The sequence below is a fragment of the Bipolaris sorokiniana genome (assembly GCF_000338995.1).
Source record: "Bipolaris sorokiniana ND90Pr unplaced genomic scaffold COCSAscaffold_18, whole genome shotgun sequence".
In the NCBI taxonomy this organism is placed as follows: Eukaryota; Fungi; Ascomycota; class Dothideomycetes; order Pleosporales; family Pleosporaceae; genus Bipolaris; species Bipolaris sorokiniana.
In genome coordinates this window covers 189,257-208,529 of record NW_006911912.1, presented here as the reverse complement: position 1 = coordinate 208,529, position 19,273 = coordinate 189,257, and the positions used below count along the sequence as shown (strand labels likewise).

General features: G+C 48.3%; 6 protein-coding genes across 6 annotated transcripts; 5 read left to right on the top strand and 1 right to left on the bottom strand.

Annotated features, from left to right (window-relative positions):
* The first annotated feature begins 63 nt into the window (after positions 1–63).
* COCSADRAFT_194278 (uncharacterized protein) lies at positions 64–2,781 on the top strand. Its single transcript, XM_007707135.1, has 3 exons — positions 64–88; positions 143–316; positions 373–2,781. The coding sequence occupies exons 1-3, from the start codon at positions 71–73 to the stop codon at positions 2,698–2,700; spliced, it is 2,520 nt and encodes an 839-aa protein (XP_007705325.1). The 5' UTR covers positions 64–70; the 3' UTR covers positions 2,701–2,781.
* Positions 2,782–3,321: 540 nt separating this feature from the next.
* On the top strand, positions 3,322–4,913 carry COCSADRAFT_348224 (uncharacterized protein; the record flags this gene model as incomplete). The annotated part of the gene is made up of 1 exon (XM_007707134.1): positions 3,322–4,913. Exon 1 carries the CDS (start codon positions 3,369–3,371, stop codon positions 4,911–4,913), a length of 1,545 nt encoding a protein of 514 aa, XP_007705324.1. The 5' UTR covers positions 3,322–3,368.
* Positions 4,914–5,004: 91 nt separating this feature from the next.
* Positions 5,005–7,116, top strand: COCSADRAFT_185388 (uncharacterized protein; the record flags this gene model as incomplete). Its single annotated transcript, XM_007707133.1, has 5 exons — positions 5,005–5,109; positions 5,171–5,352; positions 5,397–5,640; positions 5,727–5,972; positions 6,028–7,116. 5 exons carry the CDS (start codon positions 5,005–5,007, stop codon positions 6,871–6,873), a joined length of 1,623 nt encoding a protein of 540 aa, XP_007705323.1. The 3' UTR covers positions 6,874–7,116.
* Positions 7,117–7,756: 640 nt separating this feature from the next.
* Positions 7,757–8,991, top strand: COCSADRAFT_41411 (uncharacterized protein). Its single transcript, XM_007707034.1, has 2 exons — positions 7,757–8,360; positions 8,419–8,991. The coding sequence occupies exons 1-2, from the start codon at positions 8,013–8,015 to the stop codon at positions 8,773–8,775; spliced, it is 705 nt and encodes a 234-aa protein (XP_007705224.1). The 5' UTR covers positions 7,757–8,012; the 3' UTR covers positions 8,776–8,991.
* A 38-nt stretch (positions 8,992–9,029) lies between these two features.
* On the bottom strand, positions 9,030–13,274 carry COCSADRAFT_153475 (uncharacterized protein). Its single transcript, XM_007707132.1, has 5 exons — positions 12,134–13,274; positions 12,044–12,080; positions 10,987–11,883; positions 10,389–10,923; positions 9,030–10,326 (listed from the first exon to the last, which is right to left on the bottom strand). Exons 1-5 carry the CDS (start codon positions 13,226–13,228, stop codon positions 9,186–9,188), a joined length of 3,705 nt encoding a protein of 1,234 aa, XP_007705322.1. The 5' UTR covers positions 13,229–13,274; the 3' UTR covers positions 9,030–9,185.
* Positions 13,275–15,180: 1,906 nt separating this feature from the next.
* On the top strand, positions 15,181–16,031 carry COCSADRAFT_41409 (uncharacterized protein). The gene is made up of 2 exons (XM_007707033.1): positions 15,181–15,703; positions 15,782–16,031. The coding sequence occupies exons 1-2, from the start codon at positions 15,270–15,272 to the stop codon at positions 15,897–15,899; spliced, it is 552 nt and encodes a 183-aa protein (XP_007705223.1). The 5' UTR covers positions 15,181–15,269; the 3' UTR covers positions 15,900–16,031.
* The last annotated feature ends 3,242 nt before the right edge of the window (positions 16,032–19,273 follow it).

Below are 19,273 nucleotides of genomic sequence, written 5' to 3'. Positions count from 1 at the left end.
GCCGCGCATCCCAAAATTTACTTTGGCGAACTTTTTGCCCGCGCCATCACGACAACCCCAAACCGCAGCCATGGCGATCCAAAAGAAGGTGCGCAAGGAATGATATGGCATACGAAGCGCTCAATGGCTAACATATAACCAGCACGGAAAAGGTCGTCTCGACAAGTGGTACAAGCTTGCCAAAGAAAAGGGCTACCGCGCGCGTGCTGCATTCAAGTTGATCCAACTGAATAAAAAGTACAACTTTTTAGAAAAGAGCAAGGTCTTGATTGATCTTTGCGCCGCGCCGGGATCATGGTGTCAAGTCGCTTCCGAGGTACGATTTTTCTTTCTTAAGAAGCCATGCGCCAGACTTCATACTGACACCTCCAGGTGATGCCCGCAAATTCCCTCATTGTCGGCGTCGATCTCGCCCCAATCAAGCCTATCCCGCGATGCATCACCTTCCAGAGCGATATCACAACAGACAAGTGCCGAGCGACGCTGCGCCAGCACCTTAAGCATCTTAAGTGCGATACAGTCCTTCACGATGGTGCCCCCAATGTCGGAACTGCGTGGGTCCAGGATGCCTTTACCCAGGCCGAACTTGTGCTGCAATCCATGAAACTGGCGACTGAGTTTTTGGTCGAAGGTGGAACTTTTGTTACCAAGGTCTTCAGATCAAAAGACTACAACTCGCTACTCTGGGTCTTCAACCAGCTCTTCACTAAAGTCGAGGCAACGAAGCCGCCATCTTCCCGAAATGTATCAGCCGAAATCTTCGTCGTCTGCCGTGGCTACAAGGCTCCAAAGCATCTTGACCCTAAGTTCCTCGATGCCCGCAGCGTCTTCGCCGAGCTCGCAGATCCAACGCCCAACAACGAAGCAAAGGTGTTCAAGCCCGAAGTGAAGAAGAGGAAGCGTGAGGGTTACGAGGAAGGAGATTGGACACAGTTCAAGGAAGCTCCGGTATCCGACTTCATTCAAACCACCGACCCCATTGCCATGCTCGGTGGCCTGAATAAGCTGAGTTTCGAACAAAAGCCCAACGGCGACATTGCCATCGCCACCATCGACAAGCTTCCAGAAACCACAAAGGAAATCAGAGACTGCTGCGCAGATCTCAAGGTCTTGGGACGAGCCGACTTCAAGCGCCTTCTCCGTTGGCGACTTAAAGTGCGCGAAATCTTTGGCTTTGCGTCAAAGAAGGACAAGGCTGATGAGGCCAAGGCTAAAGAAGCGCAAGAGGGCGAGGAGGTTGCCGAGATCGAGTCCATGGACGAAGAGATGCAAATCCAGGAAGAGTTGGAACGCCTGAAGGAGAAGGATACAAAGGCGAAAAAGAAACAGCGTCGCACAGAAAATGAGCGAAGACAGAAGGAAATTACGCGACTACAAATGAACATGGCCACACCGTTTGACATTGGTTTGGAGCAGGTTGGACCTACCGGCGAAGACGCCATGTTTGGTTTGAAAGCCGTTGATAAGGCCGGTGCTCTTAACAAGATTGCTAAAGGAAAGATGGTGCAGATTGTCGAGAAAGAGAAACCGGAAGAGGTTGAGGAAGAACTTGAAACCGACGAAGAAGAAGACTATCTTGAACGAGACCTTGACGCTATGTATGGCGAATACGTCGAGCAAAGATCTGCTCGCGATGCCAAGTACCGGGCAAAACGCGCTAGGAAACAGGACGATGACGGAGAATGGAACGGTTTCTCTGACGAGGACAAGGAACAAAGTGACGACGAAGAACTTGTACAAGACGCCGACAGTGACTGGAGCAGCGACGAAGAGGAAGGGCCTAAAGAGCTAATCACTGATCTCGATCGCGACGGACAATCCAAGCGAGGTCTTACCAAGCGTGCCGAGCGTTTCTTTGATCAGGACATTTTTAAGGGAATTGATGGGCTCGATGACCTTGAGGAAGGTGACGACAGTGGCATCGATGTTGAAGGCGATACCGAAATGAAGGAGGAGTCGGCTACACAACCTTCTGCATCAGAGAAGACGTTGTCAATCCGAACAAGTAAGAAGGCCGCTTCTCCTGCAGTAGCTTTCGATGACGAGTCCTCTGATGAGGATGATGACAAAATCGAAGAAGTCGCGCGCGACGAAACACAGTGGGAACAAGATTCCATGCCTATGAAAAACGGCAAACCAGACATCGACATCATCACAGCAGAAGCCATGACCCTGGCCCATCAGATGGCTACCGGTCAGAAAACAAAACACGACCTCCTGGATGAATCATTCAACCGTTACTCACATCGTGACGTCGACGGTCTTCCCGACTGGTTCCTCGACGACGAGAACAAACATTCCAAGATACAGCGCCCAACTTCAGCAGCCGCAGCCGCAGCCATTAAAGAGAAGCTCCGCGCGCTGAACGCTCGCCCTATTAAGAAGGTCCGTGAAGCACAGGCCCGCAAGAAATTTAAGGCTGCCCAGCGCTTGGAGAAGCTCAAGAAGAAGTCTGCTCTCTTAGCAGATGAGGAGGGTATGACAGAGAAGGAAAAGGCCCAGAGTATTGCACGGTTAATGTCGAGAGCTGCAAAGAAGAAGCCCAAGCAAAAGGTCAGTGTTGTTGTGGCTAGAGGAGGTAACAAGGGTATCAAGAACAGACCAAAGGGCACCAAGGGCAAATATAAGATGGTTGATGCTAGGTTGAAGAAGGATGTTAGAGGCGAAAAGAGGGCAGCGAAGAGGAACAAAAAGAGGTAGATAGTCATAATTCACATCATTTTGAGTCCCCAGGTGTGGCTCCAGAGGAAGCTCCTGGCTGGTCCGTTCAGCAATCGATACCACTTTTTAAAAAAAACTTTGAACATCTTATTATCTGACATATTTCCCTTACTTTCAAGGAAACCCGATACGCATCCTGGTATAAATGCTCATTCCTAGCCGTGTGGGGCGGCAGCCATCATACATTTGCTTGCGTAATTACCTATAACAACTTCCGTATGATGAAGGCAGTTTGCGGTAGTTTCGAACAAAGTCAAACCAGGCAGTGCCACCAGATTCAACGGTTCACGAACACCTGTAACAGAAGACAGGGTATCTATGTTGCTGGCCTCGGGTTTGTGGGGTGTTACTAAGTGTGTTTGACGTACATTATGGCTATTGCGAATTTTTTTCACTAAAAATTTGTATACCAAGACAATATTTGCTAGTTCACTTTTGGGTGGCTATGTGACAAACGAAGCAGTCAACAATATCTCGTTGAGATGTTTGTATAACTATAGTTAAGTTGTTTTTACTCTCTGTATTTCATCACGGAGAACTCCCAGTACCTTACACCATCTTCCCAAGTTACTTCTACATTCAGATCACACATACAATTTCTTTCTTGATTTCAACCCTACATATTGGGTACCCTCAGCTTCAAAAAGATGAGCGATTTCGAACGTCTGACGGAGCCGTCCCTGCGTCGGCACATGAATGACGACCCTTGTGTCATTTGCGGTACCAGTGGTCATGATGCATACGACGGTGCTTGTCCAAAACTTAACGTACCCACTGCCATGGATTCGCCTCTCGCTAGGATCTATGGTCCGGGCAAAGCAAATGCTGCTCGTCAGACTATTGTCAAGTTCCGCAAGTCGAAGAAGCCACGATATCAGGATCCGGCGGAAGAAGCAACAACAGATGCAAACGTGGAAGTCTTAGCACGAGTGCAATTGGAGGACCAGACCCAGAATATAACTGAGGGCTCAGCCAAGGACGCAACCATGGATGCAGCGAAGGATACAGTAAAGGATACAGTAAAGGGTACAGTTACAGAGGAAGACGTCATGCTGAATAGAATCCTTCGGTCAATCGGTCGCTCAACCGAAGGTCTGAGAGCGGTTCGCGACATCACACAGACAGATCCTGTGGAGACGTGTGCGCCGAAATTTGTCCATGTACCGGATAAAGACCCAGTTGGCCCAGGCAATGCATTCCAATCTGAGCTTGCCCTGAGCAGGGCGAAGAAAGCCGAGTTTCCCCTCCGAAAAGCATTTGCTCAAGCATCGTCGGACGTTCTCACGAATCATTTTGAAGTTCGCTTCAAGCCTAAGACCCGCTTCTTTATCTACGAAATTCTCAAGATTCCTGGTGGGAAGAGCAAGCGCAAAGCCAAATACATCTTCAAGGCCGCCGAAGAGGCATGGGGTATGCTTAGAGACAACAAGCAATACTATGCTACAGATCATGTCAAGACAATTGTTGCATGGAAGAACCTTCATGAGACGATTGGGTATCAGCCTGTTATCCTTGGAGATGATGGTACTCAAGCAGGCGCTATATGGCAGCCCAAGGCTATTGCAGATGGAAATGAGAGAGTGCAACTCTTCCTCAAACTCCATCACGAACTTAAACTTGATGGGCTGTATCGCTACATGGATGCACGTCACCAGGAGAGTGATCCAGAGTTCAACTTCAACCCCATAATCAGCGCACTCAACCTTGCGATTACCAGCAGCATGACTTCAAGCGTCTTCCAGCAATCCAGCAACAAGTTCTTTGTCAAAGATGGTTATGTAGACTTGCCCGGAAAGCGCTCTCTGAAGTCCCTGTGTACGATTCGAGGCTACTATTTTACAATCAAGCCAGGAATACAGAAGATCTTCCTCAACGTCAACCCTGCTACCAACGCGTTCTTTAGACCCATTACGGTTGGCGAGTTCCTGAGTGATGACACATTCTCTGAGGATGAGCGAGTGCGGCTCCTCAAAACACTGCGTTTGTACATTGAATATGAACGCTTGCCGAACAAAGACAATCAGTACCAGATCAATCGCCTCAACAAGCCCCATAACCGCGTCAAATCCGTCTTTGAAATGGGTAGGAAATTCAGCGATCCGAGCATGAGGTTTCTAAATTCAACAGATCCTAAGAATAACATCCATGTTGAAAAGCATCTGAGGAATGTGTTTGGCAAGGAATGGCAATGAGAGGGAGCCAGTCTATTACCCTCGTGAATATCTGCGAATCCTGCCGTACCAAATTTATAAGAAACTTCTTCCGGAGGAACTGATCGACAATATGCTGAAACTGGCGGCGCATGTACCCGATACCAGCCGACGTCTCGTTGAGGTCGAGGGAATGGAGAGTCTCGGACTCAATCCCCGTGATGGAGAACAGCCGCTCGTAAGTTCCATTTCCACAATTTCTTTTTGAAGCACTGAAACTAACACATGTATTCTTATAGCCTGGTTGTTCGCAACTCCTTATCAACCCGACAATGCTCAAGATACCATCCGCGCAGTTGAGAGCTCTCACCATTTCGTACGGCTCCGGAACTCCTGACGCAAGACCAAATGACAAGGCTCAATGGAACCTTGGGAAACTCAAGAGCTTTTCGACTCTCCTGGCTACTCTGGCAAGAAGCAAGTCAATTACCTTTTGCTCATTGAGGCTAGCTTACAACTGGACAGAGAAGATACGGTGAACATCTACAATAATTTCAATCATCTCCTGAGTCGATACAACGTCTGTAGCGGTGCGAAATGCTTGAGCTCGGCGTTCGTCCAAGGCCTTCGAGGGGTACTGTACGTCTCCATCAAGGCGACGATCCAGGAATCCATCCAGAGCATGAAGCAGGGCCATCCTAGGGCTGACTTTGTGATCATTCTCTTGAAGAACAAGAGTATCCCAGTTTACTCTGCTTTCAAAGACGTCGTGGATCGTTATGAGGCTCTGCAGTCTCTCTGCATGACTAAGGCCCCAAATATAAAGCGAGGGGCCTTAATAAGAACATCACCCAGTACATGGCCAACATCATGATGAAGGCGAATCTTAAGTTTGGCGGTAGCAATCATATTGTTCATTTTGACAACACAGGCATCAAGACCTCGTTGCACGAAACTCTGGTCCTTGGGGCAGACGTCACTCACCCCGGCAGTGGCTCATTGGTTGGATGTCCCTCAATCGCTGCTGTGGTTGGCTCCATCGATTCCAACGCAGCCAAATTCCGAGGCTCTATGAGACTGCAGAGGCTTTGTAAGAAAGAGGTAAGTCTCAGATGCCATCGACGATCTCCAGATACCGGCTAACAAGTATCGACAGATCATCGACGACCTCGAACCCATGGTCTCCGAACGCCTCATGGCCTACTTCCGCGCAACCCACACCTTCCCCAAGAAAATCCTCTACTACCGCGACGGCGTCAGTACCGGGCAATTCGCCCAGGTCCGCGACGAAGAGCTACCACAGATCCGCTCCGCCTGCAAAGCCAATGGCATTGCTAATATCAAAATCACCGTCGTCGTTGCCGTAAAGCGCCACTCAACCCGCTTCTTCCCCACCTCTGTCGCTTCTGCAAACGGAAACTGTAGAACAGGCACTCTTGTCGATTGTGCAATCACCTTACCGCACTACTCGGATTTCTACCTGCAATCACACTACGGTCTCAAGGGAACAGCAATCCCAACGCACTACATGGTCATCGCAAACGAAATCGGAATCAAAGATATAGAGCTCCAGGAACTCATGTACAAGCTTTGCTACACGTACGCGCGGGCGACGCTCGGTGTATCGTATCCGCCTTCAGCATACTATGCGAATCGGCTGTGCGATCGCGGTCGGGCGTACCTGCGGAGCTGGTTCAGTCCCGACAGAGGTAGCGCAGAACATCAGTCTTACGCGAATCTCGTGAGTACTATCAAGCACAGGGAGCAGGGCCGTTTGGTGCGGAGGAAGGCGAATTTGGTGCCACAGGTACCGCAGCCGGGGAGGGGCGTGCAGAGGAAGTCGCCGGATGAGATTGCGGTTGAGAGAGAGCATGAGAAGTTTGTGGAGAGCGAGATTGAGAAGGTGGTGTTGAATCGCGCGGTTTTGGAGTGGAATCGCGCGCGTTCGGGGGGTCCGGGGCCTTGGGCGAAGGAGCTGGATGATACTATGTTTTGGATGTGAGTTGTCTAACTGGGCAACATGTTGGATCAGACACGCGCTGGATAGTTGGATTTTGAGGGGATGTCTTCTCTTTGCTCTTTGGTTGTTCTTTCATAATCGTCTCTTTTCTTTCTCGTTTAGCGTAGACTACGTTCTCTCTTTCTTGTTCACTATAAAATGCTGGTTTTCTCCTTTCCATCGGTAGACTATTATTTTCAAACTCAATAGAACTTCCGTTCGACATTAGGCCGCTTCTTTCTATCAGGTTTATTGACAAAACCACAGGCAACTTAATATCTGGAGATGGCTGGAATACCATATGTTCCCTCAAACAAGCCGATGACTATTATAAGTGATATAATTGGCTATTCGTATACATTTACATGTAATCTTTCGTAAGGACCGTGATTTGCAACAAGCGGAGAAGATGGGAATCGGAATCTACGAGATGCGCATGTTGTATTGCATCGAAGACGTGCGAATGACGGAGCAAATCTCGTCTCACCATATTCGGTTGTTCTAAATTGCCAGGACCGTGGCTACCCCATTCTCGTGACGCGTACATGTGTTCCCAAGCATGCGCCGCGGAGCAAATTCACAATTGTAACGGTGCGCCTCGATACCTTGGTATGGTATAGTCAGATGCCCCCAATCAATTTGGGGGTGATGCAAATCAAAATCTGTCAAAGCCAATTCGCCAGCTGCGACAGCTCCCCCATTTCACCCAATAACGTGCCTTGTCAAGAAATGCCATGCTGTGTATCAACAGTGGAGTAGCCGTGTCAATGGTGTTGTAGTGACGTTTAAGTGATGCTGCCCAATAGGCACGGTTCCGATTTGAGACGCAGTAAGCGTGTTCCTAGCCCCAGATCTCCACTACGTCAAGCAACCATCAACTCACACACCCGCACAGCCAAACGGCGTCCACCCCCTCACCAATCACCAAGGCCCCATTACTGCACAGCTGAACATGTTGCGATACAATGACGCACAAACTAAACACTTTTCTTCTCGCAAAATAAAAGCGCCAATGGAAGAAGCCAAGCTGGAGAGCCCTGTCAGATAGCACACTCACCCCTCGCCCTTGCTCACTCTCAATCAACAACATATTAAAAGCCCGTCTCTGTGCCTCCAATCTACTACTTCTTCTTTCCTTCAGAATGTCCTTCCACCGCACTTTTGTATCCTCCATCTCCAGAGCCGCTATCAGACCTCAGATCAGTCGTGTCACAGTAAACAACCAATTCGCCTCATTCCGTGCCCGTGTCGCAGCCATGTCGACGATTTCAGACGTCATTATCAAGGACCACCGTGAGCTCGAGTCGTACTACAACGAAATCATCAACTCAGACGATGTCGACCACAAGACGCGATTCGGCAACCAGTTTACTTGGGAGCTTGCCCGACACTCTGTAGCTGAGGAGTTACTCATTTACCCTGCCATGGAGAAGTACATTGGCAAGGAAGGTCACGCACATGCCGAGAAGGACCGTCAGCAGCACCACCAGGTTCGTCTACTTCTTTTCGCCTAAATCTCCGTGAGTATGATTACTAACGAGACACCAGGTCAAGGAACTCCTCAAAGAATTCCAAAATATGAAAGCCACCGACTCCGCCTACGTCCCCAAGCTCAAGGAACTCTGGGGTATCCTCGGCCAGCACATCAAGGAGGAAGAAGCCGACGACCTACCTGCTCTCGAGAACGCACTAGCGAAGCCCGATAACAAGGGTACGTCGGAGAGTCTGGCGAAGAACTTTGGGCGCACAAAGGCGTTTGTGCCGTCGAGGAGTCATCCCAGTGCTGGCGAGAACCCGCTGTTTGAGGGCCCAATGGGCATGCTGGCTGCGCCTATTGACCACATTGCCGATATCTTCCGCAAGTTTCCCGATAACACTATTAGCCCGAATCCGTCGACGAAGTGAAGGGCTGGTGGGAAAACCGAGTCGAGCGATGTACGGATTGGCGTGATGGAGTTGTGCAGGTTCCAATGAGATGATTAATGATAGTGATTGCCTTTGTAGCATGAAGAAAGGAATATGAAAAACATCAAATGATGCACGTTTACTTTGCCGCTCACTGTAACTACCTCTGAGTGCTTATTTCATTTGCCACTCCGACAATATCACCGCGAATCTGGAAAATATTTCGACTTTTGCACAAAACTCTCTGTCAGTTTAACCGAATAACCTCTGAGAAATCACTAAAATGGTCGGTCGAATTTGACAAAGCTCTATGCCTCAATATAATAGGTAAGCATATTAAGAGAATAGAAAACCAAGAGACATAATTCCAGTACCATCCCTCAAAAGAAAAAACACCCTCCAACGGAATATCAACCTTTCACACCCTGCTCCCCTTCAAGTCTCTCCAACAAACCCCTCATCTTCTCTAACAATTCCGGTATACGAAACGGCTTCCCAATCACATCATCCATGCCCGACGCCCTCGCCTCATCAATTTGGCCACAGCGAATATTCGCCGTCACAGCAATAATCGGTACATGCCCCACCACCTGCTTGCGCTGCTCCATCTCGCGTATCTTCCTACAACACGTGAGCCCGTCCATTTCGGGCATCTCGCAGTCCATGAGGACCATAGAAAGCGGTATGCCGTCTGGGGTGCAGAACTGGGTTTTGGCAATGTGGTTGAGGGCGTGTACGCCGTTGTCGGCGGTGGCGGTTATGCAACCTGCTTTTGTGAGTTGTTTGCAAAGGACTTTTTGGTTGAGGTGGTTGTCTTCTACCACGAGGACGTGGAGTTGTCGGGTTGGTTTGTTGGTTTGCTCATCGAGATTGTCGTGGATACTACTATTAGGGTGTGTTTGATCTTGCATTCTAGAAAATGCTTGCGGGGTGTTACGCAAACAGTATGCAGGGATTTCGGTATTGGGTGATTTTCTGGCGCGTTCTTCGAGCAGGCGGCAGTCTTCAGACGTCATTCGTCTGCTTTTTAGATAGAACCCGAATGTACTGCCGACGCCTGCTTCCGAAGTACAACCAATCTGCCCACCATGCAATTCGGCTAGCTGCCGCGAGATGAATAGCCCAAGGCCACTGCCGCCGTACTTCCCATGTGTGCGTGGTGATCCCTGAGCGAACTTCTCAAATAAGAGCTTTTTCTGTCCCGGTGTAAGTCCGCAACCAGTATCTTGAACCTGGAACAAGAGGAAGACCGGTGAACCAGTGCCCCAGTCCTCTCCATTGCCACAATCAGTAAGTTTAGTTCGTTGTGGGACAAACTCAAAGCCATTTGGAAGTTCAAAATCTGGTTTTTCTGTGCATGCGCGAATGTGGATAACAATGGAGCGTGTTGGCCGGTCTTGAGTGAACTTTATCGCGTTGGTGATGAGATTCACGATGATCTGTAGCAGGCGGCCAAAATCGAGCATTACCCAATCGATGTTGAGTTCTTGCAGGCTTGAGTGCGGCTTGAATTCAAGGTCGATACTTTTGGCCACTACCTCAGGACGAAGCCTAAATGCAATGTCAATAATTTGGAGCATATTTAGGGACAAGTGGAGAATGAATTTACTGACATAGCAATAGCACGCTCAATGACAGCGATAGGCTGCGAAGGAATGGGAGTCATGCGCAAAAGGTTAGAGTCTAGTTTCGATACGGTAAGGATGTCATCGACGATCAACTTCTGATGCTGAACACAAAGAGCAATGTTGTTCGCAGCTTCAATGCAACTTTTTGCAATGCTTCTATCCTCATCACATGAGAATTGATGAACACTAAGAGTATCTCCGATGTCATCGGCGGATATCAGAATTGCGGACAATGGATTGCGCATTTCGTGCGATGTAATATCGATGAACTCGTTTTGTTGGCGCTTTGCCTCCTCTGCTTCTCGTAGTCTTCGTTCCTGGAGACCTTGGGCCCATTTTAGGTGCGATATATCCGTAACGGTGCCCATAACGCTTATCAGTTCACCGTCTGGACTTAGCTCCGGCTGACAAGACGCAAGAACCCAATATTCAATGGGTTCGCCGTTAATGTCTTTTGCTTGAAACTTGGGACATGCATATTGGAGCTCCCGACTGGTCGACTTGTGGGTTCTTAGTAATTCTAGATGTTGACATTTCGTTAGTGTACCTTATGGAGTAGAGGCAATGTACAGACGTCACTTACCATCCCACATATTCTGTGCAGTCTCTAAGCTTTGCTCTGCCATCACGTCGTCGGGCATGAAGTCTCCAATGGTGTCATGGGAAACTCCAGTCATTTCAAAGTAACGGTCATTCGCCTCCAATAAGCGCCCCTCAGCGTCAAACAAGCACATACCTAAAGGTGAAAATTCGGTCATTCGACGCATCCGACTGGTCTGGAGTTGGAGCTGCTGAGAGAGTTCCTCCCGCTGCAAGGCAGCGACTTCAGCTGCGCGCTTGCTTCGCCGTACCTCGTCTTCAAAAAGAAGAACTGATGCCAACGAAGTCGCAATCTGTCGATTGAGCATGGACGTGAAAGATTCGTACTCTTTGTCGTAAGCTCTACGAGGGTTGATACCGAGGAGCAACAACGCACAAACATTGTCCGCGTTTGTTGGCCGAAGAGGTAGTATCATTGCTTCCCTACAGGGATCCTTGTATCCTCTCCACTCAACAATCTCAAGTAATGACTGCGGAAGTGTTCCATTGTCCACATGTAACATTAAAAGTTCCAGTGTTCGCGTCGCCTGAATGAAAGCTGAGATTAGAGTATCATCACTCTCCGTCAAGGAAAATCTTTCAGGACAGGCCTGATGTCCTCTCGGTACCCCAATCGATCCTTCGATAATGCAAGTCTTTACGAAACTCGGATTAGTATTAGGCAATTCCAAAGAGCTATGGTCGATGTCCTCCGCATCGACAATCGAGTATAAGAGCGCGAAAGGCACGTCGTAGTCGTTGTGAGTCAGACCGTCCAACACCCTGCCCCAAAATTCTTTTACAGTGCGTGTTGCGTTCAGGCGCTCGCCTAAGTAGCGTAACAATTCCATTCTCCTGCCTCTGAGCGATTCGACAGTCGTATCAAATGCATTCATATAGACTAGATTCCGATTATGAGTCAGTAAGACTTTTCATATCCAATGATGTTTGCTTAATGAGAACTAGGTTGAGATATTTATGGATTTTTGGGCACTTGATGCCGTCGCCATCGCATTCATTCTGCAGATAAGATTGTATGGTGCTGTCGCAACGATACTTACAACCAAGAATGCGGTCAGTACCGCTAAAAACTGGAACCTATAATCATGTAAGCGGCATATAACCGAGCAGGTCAGAGTTTGAATACCCACAAAAGACCACGTGAAGAATGCCTCTTCCAGATAACCATGCCGTATGATTGGTAACATTTGATTGAGGTTGAGCTGAGCCTGGCCAGTCCGAGCGCTTTCGCGCATTGTAGTGCGAACTGAACCCCACATTTCGTGAAAAGGGCCTGTGAAACCAGTACCCATCAAAGCAGGGTGCTTGTCGCCCGCAATAATATCCCTATGAGATTCATTGTAGAGCATAGTCAAGTCCTCACCCCAAAAAACAGATGACGGATGAGGATTCCGCATGACTAAGCAGATGATTTCTCGGAATTGAATCGTCCATGTATTCATAGCGCCCAAGGGAGTCTTTGACCAGTCAATACTTCTTACAAATGTTAAATGTTCTGAAAGAACGCCTTTAGGGTTCGCAACTGTCCAGTCGGGTACGGAACATTCAAATGCTGACAGGGCAACGGCGGAGACGCTTGATATGCGATTTTTCTCCTCCTCCAAACCAATGTTTGTTTGTGGAGATTTGGGTTGTTTAGTATTCTCAACTATATCATGTTTCGGGGTAGCTGCAGCAGAAGCCAAAGCTTTCTTGTCGTCTCTCACCCGTACGCCATACCACTTCTTTTCAGATGCCGGTGCAGACGCCGACAGCGGACCCCTTCCTGGGATATCTTCGTTGCGAAAGACCGGATGGCCGGTGATCACTTTCCAGTTGGGCTGGATACAGAACACCGTCCATATGAATTTGGCGTACTCCATCGTCAATGGGAATATATCTCTGGAATCCCGAAATTTACTGATAATTGTTGCCCATTTTCGGAATTCTTCATAGTTTGCGCCACGGTCGCTATCTTCAGGATCTTCCCGTGCAGAGCCAATGACCTTGAGAAATAGTTGCTCTTGCATCCTCAACGCAGCATTGCAGAATATTGGTCGCACCACTAGTTGATTTCCATAAACATAATTTTCCATGTCGAGCACAAAGGTCGGTCTGTTGTCCATGTCCAACAACTGTGGAAGGCTTGAAGTGTTGAGACGATTGAGGGCGCCATCTTGTCGGTCTTTCTTCGGACGAACAGGAGGAGCCGTTCTCGGAGGATTCTCAGGGACTTGGCTATCCATAGAATCCAGCGCTCTAGGAGTTCTCACCGTATACTATGGTGTGTCGAGATACATTAGGGGTTGAGTACGGATAGGGATGTGAGTGTAAAAGAACTGGGTAGAGCGAGCCGGGTGAGACTGCGACATTTACGGACGTGCGAATGGAGAAAAGAGGTCCCGACACACGTTCGGCAGCGACGGATCCTGAGACGTGGCTACCGGGGTGCCTTGCCAAGCGGAAAGTGGATTTAATTAAGACAAAATCCGCTTGACGATAGTGATGTGTAGCAGAAATCGCAGCGTGATGGGATGATGCAGCACAAAGGTAGACGAGTTCATCTTCTCGTTCGGTTTAGCGCAAACTGCATAGTAGAATAGTACTAAGCGGCAGGGTCTCCAACAAACGGTCACCCGTAGCGCTAGTCTTAGATAATACCATACACCGAAGGATCGGTCCTCTCTTCGCTAAACTAAGGGAGCGCGTCTCTGCTACATGCATTTTGCAACACTTGGACGTAGATAGTTACGAGAATGTGAAGGGGCCTCCGTGACTTGAAAAATAGAAGTTTCTTGGAGAGTGAGTTTTTGGTCACGAGTAAATAAGTGGAAAGATCTGCTATAACTTTCGAAATTACGATATCTTATTAGAACGAAAGCTTTCCCACGAAATAGGTACTTCTTCGCTTTGCACGTAGAGAACATGTAAAGTAGCCGTGAGAGTCTGCAACAGGATTAACCATATCAAACTGGAGTACTACTACAATAAGTACTTGATTGATCAAACGATATACCATATTGATGCTGCATATCCTAATTTCAGCGAAGATTTGATCGATATTTTAAGCGGCCCATATCAACCTCAGGACTTTACGAAATATGCGCATTGGCAGCAGGGAAAGCTCATATCGCTGTTGCGGAGAAAATAGCTCTTGGAAATGGTAATTCAGGTAATCTTTATATCGATGTATATACGGTTAGCTCATGCTCTAGACTTACTTAGAGCAAACTCCGAAACAAAAGCAACAGTGCCAGGTGCGCTTGGTAAGCAGTATTCGGACATGCAATAGTTGCGTTATGCTTTTGCCAGCTCAGTCTAGCGAAGAACATCGCGTAGATTCTGAAGAAAAAAACCCGAGTCACAGGTTACATAGATGCAGCCATAAAGTCTTTGAACTTCCATGACCACACCTGAACCAGCTGCGTGACGAAAAATATTGTAAGATTTCCTTGATACGGAAATGAATCCAAGACAACTCAAGTTGAACCAATCAATATCGAAATGCTGAACATAATAGGCAGCTATGAAAACTAGCGAATCAACTTAATTTTTTGTCACCTGAAGTATCGACTGGGTCATTTTGGATGACAAATGCATACACCGCGTCTGCCTTGCAATATCTCAAACCTCTCGCAAACATGCCAAGAATACCACAACAATTATAAAGTTTGCCCTGGAACTAGCAAGAGCCACAATAGCTTCGTTCTATGCCTCCACCGTATACCTCCTTTACGCCCCAGAGAGACTGTAAGGACCAAACCGCGTGGCACTGCTCCACCATCTCGACACTCGGCGCACACAATCACCCGCGGTGCGTAACCTCATGATGCTACAACTATCATGTTGTTTGTAATCAAACACCACATCAGGTTACTTCTATTTACTCTGCAGTAGCGGCTCGTAAGTTGCATTTTCGCGGCACATCGCTCCGGGCTCCGATTGGCCGAGCGCTCATCTCTACACCATCAGGCCCACCAGCTTTGTAATCCAGGTCTCCAGCAGTCACAACTATCGCGCCTCATTCACGCATAATCAAGTTTTATGGTGGAGGCTACGAAAACAACTGCAACGTGGTTGTTCGGGTCGATCGGCCGACCGACTAGTCAGTCGTTTTGCGGGTGTGGGTGCAAGGAGAGAAGGGAACATAAATACAGCTTGCTAGCTCGCAAAGTTAATAGGATATCTCGACAGCAGGCAACAGCATCTCTATTTCTCTCTCTCTCTCAAGAATTCACACACACACACACACACACACACACACACATTCTCTCTCACGTGAAGAAAATGGCTTCTCTAAACTTCCACACCATGGCCATCGCGCCCGCCATCAGCGCCATGAAAAACACCCTAGCCTTCATAAAAAAAGGCCACGAACACACCCTCTCCAACAACATCGACCCCGAAACCTTCCTCACAGCATCTCTACACCCAGATATGAAGGACTTCCGGTTCCAAGTCTACCGCTTGACCGACGCCGTCAAGTTCATGCCGCCCCGCATCAACCCAGCGCTCGAAACCATCACGCTGCCAGATGATGAAAAGACGTTCGAGGAACTGGAGGCTCGCATCGAGAAGACACTCAAGTATCTTGAAAGCTTCAAGCCCGCCGATTTTGAGGGCAAAGAGGCGAATGAGGTGCTGATGAAGTTTCCAAGTGGCTTGCAGATAAGGTTGCCGGCCTTGGATTATGTGTACAAGTTTGCGCATCCGAATATGTGGTAAGTGAATTAGACTTCTGAGACGAGAGATATAACTGGTGGGAGAGGCTAGACTGATATTTACTAATTACGATATAGGTTCCATATAACAACTGCATATGGCATTCTCAGGATGAAGGGTGTGGATGTCGGCAAGTTTGACTTTTTGAATGGAGCGAAAGAAATCGTGATTGAACAGGGGGAGGAGCAAAAATAGACGACAAATCATTGAAAGTTTCTATGGAAAGAGAAAGTATTTCTTCATAACTAAGTCCCACTGTTGTCAATACTAAATACCCACTCCGTGACTACATCACCAACTAGCGCGTCCATGGCGCTGCTCTGCGAGCTGGCATCCGCAGGATCGACAAATGGGCCATCCCAGTCCACACCGAAAAACGGAAGTCCTTCATCCGTCTCCCTATTGTAATTCCAGATCGATTCGGCGTTTAGGTGAATTGTCGCGGCAAGCATGTCCGCTGGATATGCTTGATATAGCCGGACCAGGTTTCGCATAAAGGCGCCCTTGAACTGTCCACCATCAAGACCACATTCTGGCTCACAAACGTCGTGAATGACTCCATTTGAGCCCGTGAGCGCAGAAATGGCTGCTCGCGCAATGTGGTATGCAGCGTCAAGAAAGTCACTCTCCGATGGAGAGGCAGCGCGCTGGAGTTCGACGAGGCCGCCAAGGATCACGCCTTGGTTGTACGACCAGACCGTCTTGTTGTTGTTCTCACAGTCTTCTGTTAAACCATCGTTGACAGTACCGTTGATGTTGATCATTCCACTCTGGAAGAACCAGTCATGGCTCTTCATCGCCCAATCAAGGTACGTCTCTTTCTTATGCTCAACCCGATTAGCCAGATGCGCTGCAGTGCTGAGGAAGAGCTCATTTGCTATGGCGTTAACGTAGTTCTTTTTCCAGCTCCAGTATATGCCGCCACCGCAATAAGTGCCCCATGTCTTTGCTACTGCGAGAAAGATGCCTTCGGCAAGGTCAAGGTACGGCTGGTGGTTGGTAACATCGTAAGCATTGATCCAAGCCAGCGCCCACCAAAGATCGTCATCGTAGAAGCCGTCAAGCCAGTCGTATGGGTCTGGACTCTCAATATGATGTGCAGCGTATGCGGTTGAGATGTTCTTAGTTCCATCTTTCCAATCCGGCGGGAACTTGCAATGGGGCTCGTAGGTTATCGGATCAAGTTCCTTCGTATAACCACTATCAATATGCATCGAACCATCTTGATTGTCAGTTGTATTGTTTGATGGTTCATCTTCGTAGCCCGGTTGAGGGTTCATGATTGGTGCACGAGCAAGTGCATTCGAGAAGACATCCCTCGTTAGAGCCTGCAAGTCCGCGTCCTCAGGAAACGCTTTTGCGTAATCACCAAACGTTGTGACAATATTTCCTGCGTTCCACCATCCTGTAGTTTCCCAGAGGCCTGTGGTTTCGTTGTACCATGTCTGGAGAGCTGACAGAGCGAGCTTGGCGCGGGATCCTGGGCCGATGTGTTTTTCACTATCGTTATGTGCATTAGAAATTGCTGTAAGAATGCATAGTAGTTGATATAGATGGCGGTAAGAAAACATTGTAAAAATATGGCTAAGAGCAGGTTATTGAAATGAGAAGACTTGGGAATAAATAAATCACATTTCAAACGCTGCCCACAAACTAGGAATCGCTTGGGTTGGGGTACAAGCAGTACTTCATGACCGCGATTGGAGTGTCAAAATCAGCGCAATTCTTTCGTATGCTTTGTAAACGTTCCACTGTTCGTGCTAAGGGGCAGCTCGTTGTAATGGTACAACCATATAGGAAAAGCAACATCGCCTGTGCGTGATGTCTGACAATTGATAGATCGGTTCTCGAATCTGAGAATGGCAGCCAAGAAACCTTATCTGAGATCGGATCCATGGTCCAATGGCTTCTCGTCCAATATGGTTTGCCAGGTTTGTGAATTGAAGATAAAAATAGGCTGGACCAAAATTCCTTTTGGAAGACGTAACAGTCTGTAGACCTGATGGCTCAAGGAATCTGGTCATGAAACAAAAACAATGTATGACTTGTGGACCAAACAAGCACACTCTCTGACACATGTGAAAACCAGAAAATGAAATTGATCGAATCTCACCTCTTGGTTATGCTTACAGGTACTTGAAGCAGTCGAGACATTTGAGGGCCCAGACCTTGCCAGTCTCGCTTTAGGGATAGTGCTTCCAGCAGGGGTTGGATGTTGCGGGATACCCATGTGCCAGGCGGGCTTGTTAAATGCGCCAAATTTGTCGAAAAAAATAGCGATGTAAGAATGATGAATGTATACACATTGAATACACTGTGCTGGCGTAGAAAGAAAGCATGATCATGGGCCATCTCCGAGGGCGTCTGAGATTGTGTAGAAGGCTGCACCTTCAGTGAACTCCCTAGCAGATGATATATGTATAGAAAATCGAGGCATGTGCCCGTTTGTGTCAACGAGGCGTTGTATGCACATCTAGTGAGGCAGCGATCGCCTTTCTGTTAGGTCCAGAGCTTTGACGATCATCCACGAGACAACCAACTAGCGCGACACTGCCCCACTCGGCGATGCGCCTTCTTGCTTTGGACACCGGCTGACACCAACAACATGATTGCTGATTTACAGGGGATCCGCAAATACTATCGCTATTGGGGCCTGTCCAACGATCTTACCAACGGCCCGCCTGCTAACCCACCAATACCACGCCACTCTCGGAAATGCGCACTTCATCAATGTTGCGTCCACTTTGAAGGTTGGAGCCATAATTCTCTTCCCTTATGGCAGTAAAGCTCTGGCGCGACGATGTCGCTTTGTAAAGGTATCGGTCCTATTATTTCAGCATGCGAAAGCTCAGCTGCTAACGTGTTCTATCAGTAAGCTGGCCGTATCAGTAAGCTGGCCGCCCCACCAAAATTGACGCGACGTTTTACGCAATTGAGCCACAACAACGTAATATTTTTGGAGATAATTAAGAGATATAATTCATGATCTAGTCCTGCATGACGTCCGAGTATGTCCTACAGTGTGGCATTTCGTGCACGTTGGCGGCGCGCGCTGGCGTCGCTCACCAGTCTGGTTCTGGTCACTGCCCATGACCAACCTTTCTGCCTCTGCAGTAAGCTGCTGAGCCTGCTGCACCTGAAGCACCCCGCCAGAGGCGATATATTGACGGCGCCGGTCTTGCTTTTGTTGTTGGCGCTTATTGACTGTACGTAGCTTCTTATTCTCCTCTGCGAGTATTGTTGCTGATTGCATTGCAAGCTGAGCGCTCTTAGCAAGCTGGCGTATAGCAATGCTTGTTGGACTCTCTGACTGCCGGTGTAGTCGCTCTTGGAGATAGCGCACCTGCTGCTGAAGCTGAGCTACTGTATGCGGTGTTTCTGCCTGCGTTACGGCGTTATTATCTATAGTTGTCTGTAGTGGAGATGGCGTGCGGACAACTGTAAGCGACGATAGGACACGCTTAGGACAGAGAGGGACAAGGCCTGTCGCCTGAAAACCTGCCTGGATGTTCTGCTGCGTGAAGACTCTCGGCCGGATCTGTGTATAGATAGTGAGGAAGTCTATCTTG